General features: G+C 47.0%; 1 protein-coding gene across 1 annotated transcript in view; it reads left to right on the forward strand.

Annotated features, from left to right (window-relative positions):
* The first annotated feature begins 824 nt into the window (after window positions 1-824).
* Window positions 825-14897, forward strand: part of Tmcc3 (transmembrane and coiled-coil domain family 3) — a 152383-nt gene continuing 138310 nt past the window's right edge. Inside the window, exon 1 of the mRNA XM_038314931.2 lies at window positions 825-945. Coding sequence (XP_038170859.1) covers window positions 916-945 — 30 coding nt within the window. The 5' untranslated portion in view covers window positions 825-915. The remainder of the gene's footprint in view (window positions 946-14897) is intronic.

Consider the following 14897-nt stretch of genomic DNA (forward strand, 5'->3'; position numbering starts at 1 on the left):
TATAGAAATAGTAGCCCTGACTGGACTAACCCACATGACAGGTACATCCACCACAAAGCACAATAAGTATATTATGTATGTATATACATATGTATATACATCCGTGTGTATGTATTTCGTATATGTGTATGTAATAAAGTTTCATTGTTTACAAGTAAAGGCTCAACAGAGGACCAAAGAGACCTGAAGGTGCTGATAATGTAATTGAACACTCCCTGAAGTCAGTCAGTCTCCAGCCAATCTGTGTTCCCTGTGGGAATCTCGTGCCTCTTGGGTGGGGCTAGAACCAGCTGAGCTGTCTACACAGTGGGCGGGGCCTAGGTTAACTTCCCGTCTTTCATTGGTCTTGGCCCCGGTATCTGAAATGGGGCATACTGTAAGGCTGGAAAAGGACATGTGGGGACCATGTGGGAATAAATTCAGGATTCGACCGGTGAAAACGAAGATGGTGAGCAGGTGTTGGAACAACCATCCTGGTCTGGCATTCCATGACGATCCATGTTCCGTGGCACCGTCTGGCAGACTGGTTGCTTCCTGGGACGTGAACGGATCACTAACTGTAGATGGTTCTCGGTCTCTATGGTGTTCCCAAGAACAGCGTTTGTCTAACACAATACCAAATCTAGACGTAGGCTAGTTCACGTCCTCATCAGAGCCACTCAACATGCTGGCTTCTGTTGCCATGGCAATACCAGGTGGCTGAAGGCCCAGTCATCAGGTCTGTGTTGAAGGATGTGGGAAGGGTTTTCCTTATCAACTGTATTTTCTTTCACTAAGAAATGATAAAAAAAAAAAAAAGACTTTTGTTTTGGTTTTCCTTTTCACCAGAACCATCGTACATGGCTGTCTGTGACTTCCAGAAACCCGAGAGGAGCAGATTGAACGAGGCGTGGTAGTGTCCTGACTGAAGGTGGGATGATGTTAATGAGAAAAGAAGGGATAAAGGTGAGTGACCCTCCCCTCTCCGGTCCTCCGTGTTCCCACCAGAAGGCCACGCTCGGCTTGTCCTGCGTCCTGCTGTGAAAATCCCCTCCGCAGGCCTCTGTTCACTCTTGACGTCCAGATGCGTCCACTGACCTGCAAAGCGCCCCCTGCCAAAGGCAGCTCTCTCGTTAGATAACCTTGGCTTGGAGCAGAGGGGCGAGATATTGGTGGGATTGTATTCTGAAAAGCCACCCTCCTCTCCTCGTTTTTTTTTCCACTTGAGCAATTTAATCAATCACGTCTAATGTGTACGCAGATCATGTTAATCTGAGGAGCACAATCAGGAGCCTGGGTGGCCATGTTGGAAGTGTGTCGGAATGACTGGCTGTGCGTACGGAGACGTTAGTCCTAGCTTCAGTGTTTATATTGATGGCTCTTTACAATGGTTCGGTTTCATGATACGAATTTGTTGGAGTTCAACTCAAGCAGCTCGTGTAAAATTAATTTTTGTTCCGCTTCAGTTCCCATCACTAATGGGTTGAAGGCCAGTGTGCTGTACTCTTTCTGCTGTACCCTCATGTTCCTCGGGTGCCAGCGCGCGGTGTTCTGACTTTGCCCTCCCCCGCAGCTGTAGGAGCGGTGTGGCCATCCTATAATTCTCTCTGGGCCTCATTTACATTTTATAGTCCAGGCACCGAGGACGAGAATGTGTTTCCAGGTCGCAACTCCCCAGGGAGGACTGTGGTGGCCATGATTTCGGTCTGAACCTGGCCCTCTCCTAGCTGTCTGTGACTGGGTAGGAAGTCCCCACCTTAGCGTTCTGTCTGTAGACACCAAGGCTATCAGAAGCAACGCTGGCAAGGAGCCGCGGAGTCAGGCAGTTCTGCAGGACCGACCAGGCCACCTTAGCAAATGTGTGCTCAGCTGCATCTCCCCGCCCCTCTCTGGGTAGCACATACTGTGTTCATAGTTTATTACTTCATCATCAGTTTTAAGCTCTGCTGTCTCCTCTCCATGTGGTCATTGAATACTCTGCGCCTTATTTCCTTATCTAGAGACGTCAGTGGTGCATTGTGGGATTGTTTTGAGGACTGAGATTTCGCACATGCTGTATGTATTACACAAGTATGTGTGAATGTGGCAGACCTAGGACGTACACTGTGCTCTGCATGATGTACTATAAACGTGGAGCCCTGCCTGGGGCATCATGTCTAGGTAATGTCCATTGTTACCAACCTACAGTTCAACGTTCTGCAATTCTAAAATCCAAAGCTCTTGAAAACCTACGTTTCTTCTTCACGTTGGTAGAAATGCCAACCTGACCTGAACTAAAGGGTTTGCATGGCCTGACCTGAAGGGATGTGAGACGGTTTCAAGGCCTTGTTTTGTTCCTAGGTACAAATGGTCACACATTTCTGCTGGCTATATGGCAGTGTGGTGGGTTAGAGGAAGTGATACTAGCTCCCCTCACCCCCAGAAATATGGCATAATACTGCCCATTTCAAATGAAGAATTCTGAAGTCGGACGCTTCTGAGCTCAAAGTTGCTGAGGAGGGTCTGGAACCTGGTGTGTGCGCGTGTGCACGTGCCTGTGTGTCTCACCCTCCACTGTCCCTGGATAAATGCATTATAGTCTCTGCCTTGGCGACAGACACTCTCTGAGCACCCAGGGTAGCATTAGTCCCGTGTGGCAGACCCAGGTCAGGGGCCTTCAGGAGAGCATCTGAAAGTGGCGTTGAAGTCACCAAACCCAGTGCTGGTCGTACCTGACCAACGCGGGGACTGAGGGCCTGGCTGCCAATGAACAAAGCCTGGTAGTTTATTTGCCAAGTGGGACTTTGCGCATCTGAAGCCAGAAGCCGCAGCCACAGAACAAGACACTGCGGGTGTGATGGGGGCTCTCGACGTGCTGTGGGAGGGAGGAGCATCAGAAGGGCATACCCTCTCTCCTGTTTCCAAAGAATGAAACTGTGGCCAGAGGAGAGGAACAGTAAAGGACAGGAGTGAAGAGCAGGGGCAGCTGCCTAAGTGGGCACTTGAGGAACGACCTGCAGCCTGGTCTCTCAGCCCTGGCCTATGGCTGCTGTCACAGGATTCTCGGTAGCTACGTTTCATTCTCCAACGTCCCTCTTTGGACCATTAAAGAAAGTGGTCCATCCTGCTCGTAGGCCAGCTTAGGAAACTGTGGACTTAGCCTTAGGGGATGGCAAAGGCATTCAAAAGTTTTAAAGGTTGTACATCTAAAAAGGCGATTCAGGGGATTTGGGCCACTCTGCTGCCCAATAAAAACAGCCTTTTGTTTTATTGTGCCAGTCATTCTGTTGGCCTCAGAGGTGACTGGAAAAGAAATCAGACCTGGGAAAGTACGCTAAGGACTGGCCACCTGGGCAAGTGCTGCCGCCACAGGTCACCGGGACTGTTTGTGAGTGTCTGTGTATACACATGCCTAGAAATAGAAGCAGTGTTGGATGACCCCGGGCAATGAAGCTGTCCTCTCCTTAGTTGAACTTCCAGGAATTCCTGCACTGTTTGGAACTGCTCCCCCAAAACAATCATGTCTGTCTCAGAAACTCAGGAAGGGTGGCAGCGCCGAGTGTGATTATTTATGTGTATGCACGTGCGTCTGTGTGTGCATTTGTGTGTGTGTTTGTGTGTGTGAGTGCATGGTGTGTGTGAGCATACGTGTGTGTGTGTGTGTGTGTGTGTGTGTGTGTGTGTGTGTGTTTCCATCACTCGGCTGCATTTCCTGATTCGGTTTTCATTTTCTTTTATTTACTATTTGATTTTCTCTCATGGTCAAATCTGGCAGTTGGCAGATACTTACCGTTTTTATATTTTCAACCCAGAAAAAAAAGCAAGAGAAATTTCAGGAGAGCCCGAGATTCGTGTTTTCCGTTTTGTGTAGGACGGTCTTGGTGCTCTGGAGACAGGGATTCGCCCCTTGGGAATCCTTTGCTTTTGGTTTGTAATTCTGACACATTTTGAGCTCTCCTCCCTGCTGCTGGGGAGGCGGAAAGATAAAAGCTACATGACAGCTAGTAATCCCTGCAGGGCCCCACAGTGAGGTGCGGTGGAAGCTTAGCTGATAAGAGGCAGAAGAAGGGATGGGAACTGTCCAAAACGGCTGAGAAGGCTTCCATGTGGGCAAATGTCTTCACCATGGCCATGGCCCTGCAAACTGCTTCCTGACTGCTCAACCCGCCTGCCTAGAGGACTCCAGGCTGGCTCGTATCTGTGTGAATTTATTGCAGGCAGGTAATCCAGAACATGGAAGATGCAGACATTGTGATTTGACTCCCAGGAGAAGACCCACATAAACAGACAGCACACACACACACACACACACAATATTGCAATACTGACGTATTGATATCTATTCAAATACTTGCATTCTTTCTCTGGGGACAAACTAAATTATAATTTTAAAACTAGTTTTTTGTTTGTTTGTTTTTCAAAACAGGGTTTCTCTGTGTTAACTGTCATGGCTGTCCTGGAACTCGATTTGTAGACCAAGTTGGCCTTGAACTCACAGAGATCTGCCTGACTCTTCTTCCCAAGTGTTGGGGTGTGCACTACCAAGCCAATCTTGTTTTTCTTTCCTTTTTTTTTTGTTTTGAGATAGACCTGGTTAACTATAGTTCCCTGCATACTCCACAAAGGGAGGGCAGTTGCCACAGGTCATCAGACTCTGTGCACACTGGTGAATCTGGCAGAAGGGGAGAAAAGCTATTTGGGTGCTTCTCTTAGTTAAGGTTTCTATTGCTGTGAAGAGACACCATGACCATGGCAACTCTTTTTTGTTGTTGTTTTGTTTTGTGTTTTTTTTTTTGTTTGTTTTTGTTTTTCGAGACAGGGTTTCCCTGGAGTTTCTAGAGCCTGTCCTGGAACTAGCTCTTGTAGACCAGGCTGGCCTCGAACTCAGAGATCCGCCTGCCTCTGCCTCCCGAGTGCTGGGATTAAAGGCGTGCGCCACCACCACCCGGCTCCATGGCAACTCTTATAAAAGAAAAATATTTAATTGGAGAAGTTTACATTTTCAGAGGTTTAGTCCATCATCATCATAGTATGTCATGGCAGCATGCAGGCAGGCATGGTGCTGGAGAAGAAGCTGAGGGTCCTACATCTTGACCAGCGAGCAACAGGAAGTGGTCTGAGACACTGGGTTTCGCTTGAACACATATGAGACCTCAAAGCCCACCTCCACAGTGACACACTTCCTCCAACAAGGCCATACCTATTCCAACAAAGTCACACCTCCTAATAGTGCCTCTCCCCATGAGCTTATGAGGACCACTGACATTCAAACTACCACAGGTCTCCTGGCCCATTTGAGAACTTCTTCAAGGTTTATCCACACCCCAGTAAGATTTCTTCCTTTGGGATCCTTGCATTATACTAGAAGTCTAGGAGACCCATTTCTTAGATGCGTGGGCATATGTGTATTTATGGGTAAAGGAAGGTTCAGAGTGCACACAACCATGACAAGAACAAAGATTTTTTTTTTTTGAGCATGGACAGCCACAGCTGCCTAATGATCCAACACTCTTTGAAGTGATGTTTTTTAAAAATCATTAAAGGAATTAATGGGAAACCCTGTCTCGAAAAAAACCAAAAAAAAATCATTAAAGGATTGCTGGCATATGGAGAACAAGGGCCTTGAGTTTTCCATGGTGACCCCAAAGAGTCCAGCCTTGACCTATGTCTATCAGTCTTGACAAGCTTTGCAGGTATGCAGATCTGTTGTGCCCCCCTTCTGTAGTAGGCAGCTCAGTTGTCCCCCTTCTTCTGTAGTAACCACCTCTACGGACCCCCCCCCCTTTTCTGCAGCATTAATCAGAGTAGAAATCAGCCCGTGGAAAGGGGATTTCTGTTAAAGCAGGCTGAGGTGGCCGAGCAGTGCTTGCCAAAACAGGCTTTAGAATTAGACTAATTGACAAAAGTTAGTTTCTCAAGGTCATCTCCAGATGACATTACTAAAACATACTGTAAACGAGATGCTGCCAATGGTCCCCGGCAGAGGAATAGCATTGTACTTTATTGACCAAGAGGACACATACTTTTTGCCTTCCAAAATGAGCCCCAACTGTCATAAGGTTATCCCTACCTCTCCCCAGCAAACTGCAAGAGCATTAGCATAGCGACCACTGAAGGGGATGCCACTTTCTTTCAGGGATGCCTGAGGTGCCCCTGGGAGACTTGAATTGGCCACTGAATGCCTCGTTCATATGGAGCTCTGACTACTGCTTGCATTTACAGGTGGGATGCTGGCATGCTCCTGGCCACTTCCTCTACACCCTGTTTGGTCCTGTTCTTGCAGCTTGATGCTTCTGTTTCAGTGATGACAATGCTTAGGGATGCTAGCCTCATGGAAATGGCACGATAGCCATTAAGTGTAAATGGTAACTTACCTGTAACCTACCTACACCTTCCTTCTTCCCTCCCTCCCTCCCTCTCTCCCTCCCTCTCTCCCTCCCTCCCTCCCTTCCTTTTAAAACCTTTAACTTACTTTAAAGTCCAAGTGCCCTGTTTTTCCCAAGACAGTGTGAGAGAGCCTTGATTTCCGCCCTGTTTATTTGCCCAGATTTTAGCTTTCCATGGTTCCGGTGAATGAGATAAATGACCCGGAAAACTCTGCTTAGTCTAGACTCACCATGTTCTCAGCCTCGACTCAAACACTTTGCAAGTTATAGTGGAGACAGAGGCAGGTTTCCTAGGCAAGGGCCAATGAGTTTTTCCTATAACAGGTGTGTTGATTTCCCACTGTGCCAACCAAACACCTGAGATTTTCAAATAAGAAGAGAAAAGACTTCTACAATGCCTGACTTTGTAAGTTTTCATGCATGGCTGGTTGAACTTCCTGGATTTGGAAGACCAAAAGAACATTCTGGCAGGAATACCTAGGGCAACCACCTGCTCCCTTCAAGGGATCTAGGGAACAGAGTGGGGAGAGATGGGGCAGGATCCCATGGTTCCTCTCAGGGGCATGCCTTATATGACCAAAAACATTTTTGGCTTGGGTTCTACCTCTTAAGGATTCACCTCCTCCCAAGAGTGCCAAGGACTGGGGCCAAACCCCTAACACGTAAACCTTGGGGAGTCGCTTACCCAAACCATAGCAGCAGTCAAGACGTACATACTTTAGGCTCTGTGGACGTGTGGTTTCGGATGCAGATATCCATCCCAGCAGCTGCAGTATAAAAGCGGCCGTAGACAATATGCAAATGAGTGGGGGAAACTGCATGGCAATAAAATTTCATTGTAGGCACTGAAATTTGAATTTCATGTAATTTTCACATGCCGTGAAATGGACCTCTTTTTCTTCCCATCCTTTAAAAAAAGCATCTTAGATCATAGATCATGTGAAAACAGGCAGCTGGCTGGATTTGGCCAGCTCCAGGTGACCTCCAACCTCAGAGCATATGGTGCGGCGTCTTAGCTGCCAAGATAGCTGTCCATCAGGGTTTGAGTCTTTGGCCGGTTCCTGTAACCCACAACCTCAGAACACATGGTGCGGCGTCTAAGCTGCCAGGAGAGCTGTCCATCAACGTTTGCTTCCTGGAACATGGTAGAGACCGACGCAGAAGAGCCAGCAGGTAACCAGAGGAGATAGTTACACATGTATGCATCTGTCTGACGGATGGAGGTTTCTTTAAAATCCAAACATTCTGTTGAATCCTTCGGTGGGAATTATAGGATCGCGAGCTGCATGACAGCCCCCAGACCTCGGTGGCACACAGTGGATAAACTTTGTTTCTCTCTTGTGTGTCTACGAGTCCATGGGAGCTGGTGTGTGCCACTCACGTTTCTCTTCTGGGTCCAAGACTGGGTGGGCTAGCTCTTGTCTGGGTAGATGCACAAGCCAGCAAAGCAACAAGCATTTGCCTATTTCAGTCCTCTGCTTGTTATGCTGCTCTAACACAGCCAGACTGCAGGTGGCTGCATATCCCGATTTAAGAAAATGGGCCAATAGTGGGGGGTGGAGACTGGGCCCTAATATATGAAACCAGCCGAATCTCAATCTTTAAATGGATGGCAGATGCCACCGGGTAGCAGGGCACACACATATGAGACATCAGAGTAGGGTAACGGGAATGGAAAACCAAGTATGGAAGGATGTACATCTCTAGATAAAAACAGGTCGGAAGGGGTTGTCCTCTGATGACCATGCAGGAATGCTGGCACCCATGACAGGACTTCCTCTGCCAGTTCCCAAGGGCAAGGCAGTGCTTTCTCTTCTCTCATAGCTGGGTGACCTCACCCTGTTCATGGCTCCAGCAGTCCCTGTTGCTGTAGCCAGGACCACGGATTTGCCCTGCCCATCCTCCCTTAAATATTTCATAAGTTCTTCCAGTTGCCATGGAACACATTTGGGATCCAATTAGGATTTCTGAGAAACCTTGTAAAAGCCTCTGCCATGGTCTCTAGGAATCCAACTGTCTTATCCCACTATCTGAAGTAAACCATCTGGCCTCTGTGTGTGTGTGTGTGTGTGTGTGTGTGTGTGTGTGTGCACGTGCACATGTGTGCATGTGTGCACACGCACATTCATGCCTGTGTTTGACAACTGTTGTTTGTAGTAAAGGACATCTAGAATGGGATTGGAAGGAGACCTACTTTTGACTAGATGTATTTACAGTGTTGGAGTAGCTTATCTTTATTTTTGAAATAAAGTGTATGTCTTTGGTTTTGAAATGAAGTAGTTATGAAGAGAGCTAGCAGAGGAATGAGACAAGGTCTACACTCACTGGACATGAAGTAGAAGAGTCAGATACGTAAAAATAAAGCCCAGATTCCTGGGGCATGGTCACAATTCTGAAGCTAAGTAGCACATTCTATAGTAATACGCTGTAGGTTGAAGTTTCTGTCCCACCCACCAATTCCCAAATAACCAACACAGAGACTCAATATTGATGACAAATGCTCATCCAATAGATGGGATGGATCTTGGTACCAAATACCGATAGGCAGAGTAAGTTCCAGGGTTTTGCAGCACCGTGACGAGAGCTGTCAATCAGCCTCTACATAGTTCATAAAAGAGCTCGCAGCAGAGAAGAGTTCAAAGGTCATTCTCATGTTCAAAGTAATGATACATATCTGAGGGGAAAGGAATGTTATCACTCTGACTTGGTCATTATACATTGTATATAGATCTTGAATAATTGCCCATATGTACCTACAATAATTGTGTGTCCGTTTTTAAAGTATACCCAAGGACTGGAGAGATGGCTCAGTTGGTAAAGTGCTTGCTATACCGTTGTGAGCTCCTGGGTGTGGATCCCAGCATAAAAGGCCAAGAATAATGACACAAACCCTTAACCTCAGCACTGGGGTAGCAGGAGGGAAGTGGAGATAGGGGAGCCCTAGAGATCACTGGCCAGCCAGCCCAGCCAATGGGTGAGCTCTAGCTTCAGGGAGAGATAGTAGACAGTGGTAGAGGAAGATGCCTAACGTCAGCCTCTGACCTCCACACAGACACACAGATACATATACCCTCTCGTGTACATGCACAGGCACCTGCACACACACACATACACACACACACACACACACACACACACACACACAGGCAGACAGAGACACAGACATACACAGAGAGAATCTAAGAATCAGTTGTTTTCCTCTTTGCTTTAACACCTCCAGCGTGAAGGTCTCCTTGTTGGAAGCCTTTTCCCACTAAAAGTCATATTGAGTTTAGAATCATCTGTAATTAATGCCTGTAAGTCTTCATACATAGTAATTATGTGATCCATAATTTTCTCGGCTCTATCCCCCATTCCACCTCCTTCCCTCCCCTCACTATGTTTTTAATGCATTTCGTCTCCCTTAATGTCATCCCCGCTACTGATGCAGGCTGAAAATACCGATGTGTTTTAAAGAGTATTTACATAAACGTATGGATTAGGAAAGCGAGCGGCTTGTGGGGGTGTGCTTTTGGAAAATCGGAAGCATTCGTTCGACAGTTTATTCCTCCAACAAATACTCAACGGCCACAGTTGGTCATTGATCCAGCGATGCTGGAACAGGACAGACTGGACTCTGCCCCCCAAGTCCACTCACTGATGAGAGATGAACTCAGATGACACGAAGAATGGGACTGTGGTCCTCGCGGTCACGGACCAGCCGCGAGAGCTACTGGAGGGAGATTGTTCTTAGAAGGCCGATGAGCAAACGTCAGGGCACAGGGAAACAGATGGAGGCTGTAGCAGGAGGAGGTCAGTGGAGGGAGAGCTGGGGCCGGGAACTCCTCAAGGCTGAGCCGAGCCAGCCCTACCTATGCCAGCTAAGGCACAGTGAGGAAGTGTTCGGGTTTTGCGTGGTGTTGGTTTGGTTTGGTGACTGCCTGGCTATCCCCACCCTACTCCGTGTCCCTAGAACCTTTGAGAATGTTACCTTGCCCAGTGAAAGCAGCGTCACTGACGTGATGAGGTGAGGTGCAGAGGAGGCCCTATAAAGAGGGTCAGAGTCAGAGGAGGTGAGGAGGAACCATGAGTCCAGAGATGCAGACAGCCTCTACAAGCCAAAAAAAAAATAAGAAAACATGTTCTCCTGAGAAGCCTCCAGAACAGTCGTTCTCAACCTCTGGGTCACAACCCCCTTGAGGCCAAATATTAGATGTTTACATTATGATTCATAACAATGGCAAAACAATGAAATAAATTTGTAATTGGGGCCACCACAACTTGAGGAACTGTATTAAGGAGCCACAGCCTCAGGAAGGTTGGGAGCTGCATGAGAAGGAACACAGCTCTGACAGCGCTTTGATTTCAGACCGCTCTCCAGAACTGTAAAAGGTTAGGTTTATGACGTGTTCAGCTGCTAAACTGTGGGGTTTCGTTTTGTGTTTACAGTAGGAAACAGATTCTGGTCTCTCGTTCTGTTGTGCAGTTGGGGGTGATGGTGGGAGATGGCTCAGTCAATGAAGCACTGGCCTTTCAAGCTTCAGGACCCGCGGTCAGATCCCCAGCACCCTCATAAAAAGCTGATTGTGGTAGTGTGTATCTGTAACCCCAGTGCTAGCGTGACAGACAGGCTCGTGCCTGGAGTCTCTGGCAAGGTAGTTTAGCCGAAGGGGCAGGTTTTAGGTGAAGGGGAGAGACCTTGCCAAAATAGAGTGGGGAAGCAACTGGGAAAGACGTCTGACATTGGCCTCTGGCCACCACACAAATACACACACACACACACACACACACACATGCCTGCACTCTCTCTTTCTTTGTCTCTTCGTCTCTTTGTCTCTCTCTCTCTCACACACACTCTTTCTCACACACACACTCTTTCTCACACACACACTGTTTCTCTTTCACTCACTCACACACACACATACACACTCTCCTCTCACACGTACACATTAATAGTTAATAGTTTTTAAAGTGCAGTGGGGAGCTAGTAGAAGATTTTACAGGAGAGCAAAGAGATCATAATACTTAGTTTGTAAAAGGTTGGGCTGTTGGTGGTGGGTTGGTCTGAGGATACAGAGAAAAACAAGCAAGCATTCAAACCAACCAACCAACCCTCCCCCCCCCCAAAAAAAACCCAAAAACAAAAGCAGGGAGATGCTGTGGAGTAGAATTGAGAACATATTGGAAGTAGGAGACTGTGGGGGAACTGGGAAGAACATTACGTTTTCTCTTTGGAATGTATCGCCACCACTTGAAATGCTGACTGAACCTTGAAACTGAGGAGCACAGCAGCACAGGGTCCCAAAAAGAGAACACGTGCACACACGCACACACGTGCGTGTACACACACACACACACACACACACACACACCACCCCAGGCAGGGTTCACCCTCTTTCTGTAGTCATTAACCTTCCATAGTCATGACCAAAGCTCCGTGAGAGCGGTTTACAGAGGGAATTGTTCATTCTGGTTCAGAATGTCAGAGTTCTCGGCCTGTGGGTGGCCGGCTCCGTTTTCTGGAGCCTGAGGTGAGGCTGTGCGTCCCAGACGTGGGAGACTGTGGGGGGAGAGGCTGCTTGCCCCATGCAGACAGGAAATGGGAGAGCAAGGAAAGGAGCAAGATCAGGCATAACATTCAGAGACCTACTTCTTCCAATGAGGAAGAAGCTTCTAGAACCCCATAAAGTATCACTGCCAGCAAAAGAACATGTAAGCCTATGGGGGACATTTCCTATCCAAGCAATAACTATCGTAGTGCTTTGGTACCCCTATCACCGACAGACCACTCGATCCACGTGGCCCTTCCTTCTTACCGGTGTCCTGGCCTTGTTTTTCATTACCTCCTCAGCGGGGACTGAGTGAATTAGAAGTCTAAACCAGGCCTAGTCTGTTTGATGACTAAAGAGTCCTAGGGAAAGCGATGGAGATTAATTTGTGCCCCAAATGTGTTCAGTTATTTAGTGCTTTTTCAGGAAGCTAAATGGATTCCGTGAATTTTAATTGATGTTTAACTTTTAATTGTGTTCATGTGGGGTGGCCAGTTGGAACCGCGCCTAATAAGACTGATGAGGCTCCACACATTTGCATGCGGCACGCGTTAGCGGGGCAGCCAGGGAGAGGCTCCAAGCAAGAGAGGGGAGAACTGCAAGGAGAGGAGCAGACGAAGCACGCCAATTTAGGGGGAAATGAAAAAATATCAATCTTGCTTTCTATTCATATTAAATAAGCATAGGTTTGCTATTATTCTTCTCTCACTGGTATTTCTTATTTAATTTTTTGAGCAAAAGAATTGTGTGTGTGTGTGTGTGTGTGTGTGTGTGTGTGTGTTAAGAGGCACTGGCTTGCTTGCAGTGGGAAGAATTCTAATTTTGCTGGAGTTTGGGGTTCAGGTTTCTGGCCAGCCCCACAAATGCTATTTTGCTGGGCATCTGTCCCCTGTGATGTGGATTTACCAATCAGTGCTGAATCAGGGATGGTGGTGTTGTAATTAAGATGCTTTTTGGCTAAACCATTGCCATAAGAAACATTTTGCTTGTTTGTTTGTTGTGTTTTTGTTTTGCCTAAGAAGTGAAGGGGGCCCCAGGCACAGTATACAAGTTTCTGACCTCTCGTGTGTGTTTCTCAGGGCTCTGCCCTCCTGTGTTTGGTAGCTGCATCTGCAGGACAAAGCAAGATGGCCACAGCATTTCCAGCTATCACATCCAGATTTGATACTACCCAAAGGGGCAGAGAAGGGCTATCTCTTCTACTAGCCTGAAAGAGGTCATCTTTCCTGGGAGCCCTTCCGGAGACTCGGCTCACACACCATCCACGGGGCTCCCACAGCATCCCCTGGAACTGGCTCACATTCTATCCCCAGGCTTAGGTCACACACCTTCCACTGGGATTGGACCGCCTGGCATCTGCTGGAATTGGGTCAGATGCCATCTACTGGGACTGGGTCCACATTCCATTCACTGGGATTGTATCACACACCCATCTATTAACCATTTGAGGAAATGGAGTTCCCATGATTGCCTCAGGCCAAGATTTAGCCAACCACAGCTAACACCTGTTTGTATCAAATCCTTTGGACATAATCCACACTGCCATTAAATTGTCCTGCCCTAGAAGAGCTGGAAAGTTGTGACAGCCATGTGGGCGTGCTGATCCATAAAGCCTGCATTTCCTGTCTGCCCGCAAACAAAGTCCGTTCTTGGAGGAGTCACCCACAACCTGTGGTCATTAGAAGGGCAAGAAAGTAGCCAATTTAGCTCCCAAAGTGCTGTAGAATGCGGTCTTGTTTATCAGCTAGTCTACTCCGAAAATTGGTATTTTAATATATTCAATAGCTGTAGATGCTATGGCATTTAACACTCAAGGGAAAGATGCCCTAGAAACACTTGTAATTGAGAGAAACTGTCTTTGATATACATTTGGAAGAAAAAAAAAAAGAAAACCTCTCCACTCATTTATTAAGCTGCCTTCCAAAGAAATCATAGAAGGGTTTATAAACCAGAGAAACCTAAGCACTTCTTAGTCTAGGGAAGACAGTAGTACGCTTGAAAAGTGGTATTTGCAGTCTAAGGAATTGCTCAGGAGGTCAACAAAGAGTCCAGCAGAAGTGTGGCCTCTCAACCCTTTGTTTCGTTCCCACTTTGGTCTGTGACAGTTAATGTCAAAACCAAGAACAGCAGAAAAAAAACCATGTTCATTCCTTTGGTTTTTGCAGGTTTTCTGTTGCTCTGTTCTGTTCCGTTTTGTTCTGGTTTGTTAAGACAAGGTCCTGCTCGATAGCCCAGGCTGGCCTCATCCTCCTGCCCCTGCTTCTGCCTCTTGGGTTTCAGGCCCACCCCGACCTGCCCAGCTAATGTGAAAGAGATTAACGAAGAGGCAACGAGAGTGGACTGCTGGATCTGGACCAGGGCGCAGTTCCCCAGTGCAGTAAGGTCTCGCCTGCAGCCGGTGGTGTGCGCCTTTCATCCTCAGGAAGCAGAGGCAGGCTGATTTCTCCGAGTCTGAGACTCGTATGGTTTACATAGTGAGTTCCGGGACAATCAGCACTATGTAGTGAGACCCAGTCTGATATATATTTATATGTGTGTGTGTGTATGCATGTTTGCCTGTCTCTGTGTATGATTGAATACTCACATCAGTATTAGTAAATATATATATATATATACATACACACAAATACATATACATACATATATGTGTGCATGTATGTGCACATGTCTGCCTGTCTCTGTGTCTGTGTTTGTGTGTATTTGTGTGTGATCACTCATGTAAGCATATATATAGAAATACATATATATATATATATATATATATATATCTTATATGTATGTGTATATATGTATGTCTGCCTGTCTCTGTATCTGTGTGTGTGTTCATGTGTGATCATATGTGATCATGTATGATCACTCACGTCAGTATGACCGAAACTGAGGGAATGTGAGCAAGATGGGTGGATGGTTCCAGTGTTCACATCCGGATACAGTGCTGGACACCACTGGAGGAAAATGGGCAAAGAGCACCTGGGAACATTTTGCGTTGCTTCTTATAGCTGACTTTAAAGCTACAATTATCGAA

This window comes from Arvicola amphibius, chromosome 17, assembly GCF_903992535.2.
Source record: "Arvicola amphibius chromosome 17, mArvAmp1.2, whole genome shotgun sequence".
Taxonomy (NCBI): domain Eukaryota; kingdom Metazoa; phylum Chordata; class Mammalia; order Rodentia; family Cricetidae; genus Arvicola; species Arvicola amphibius.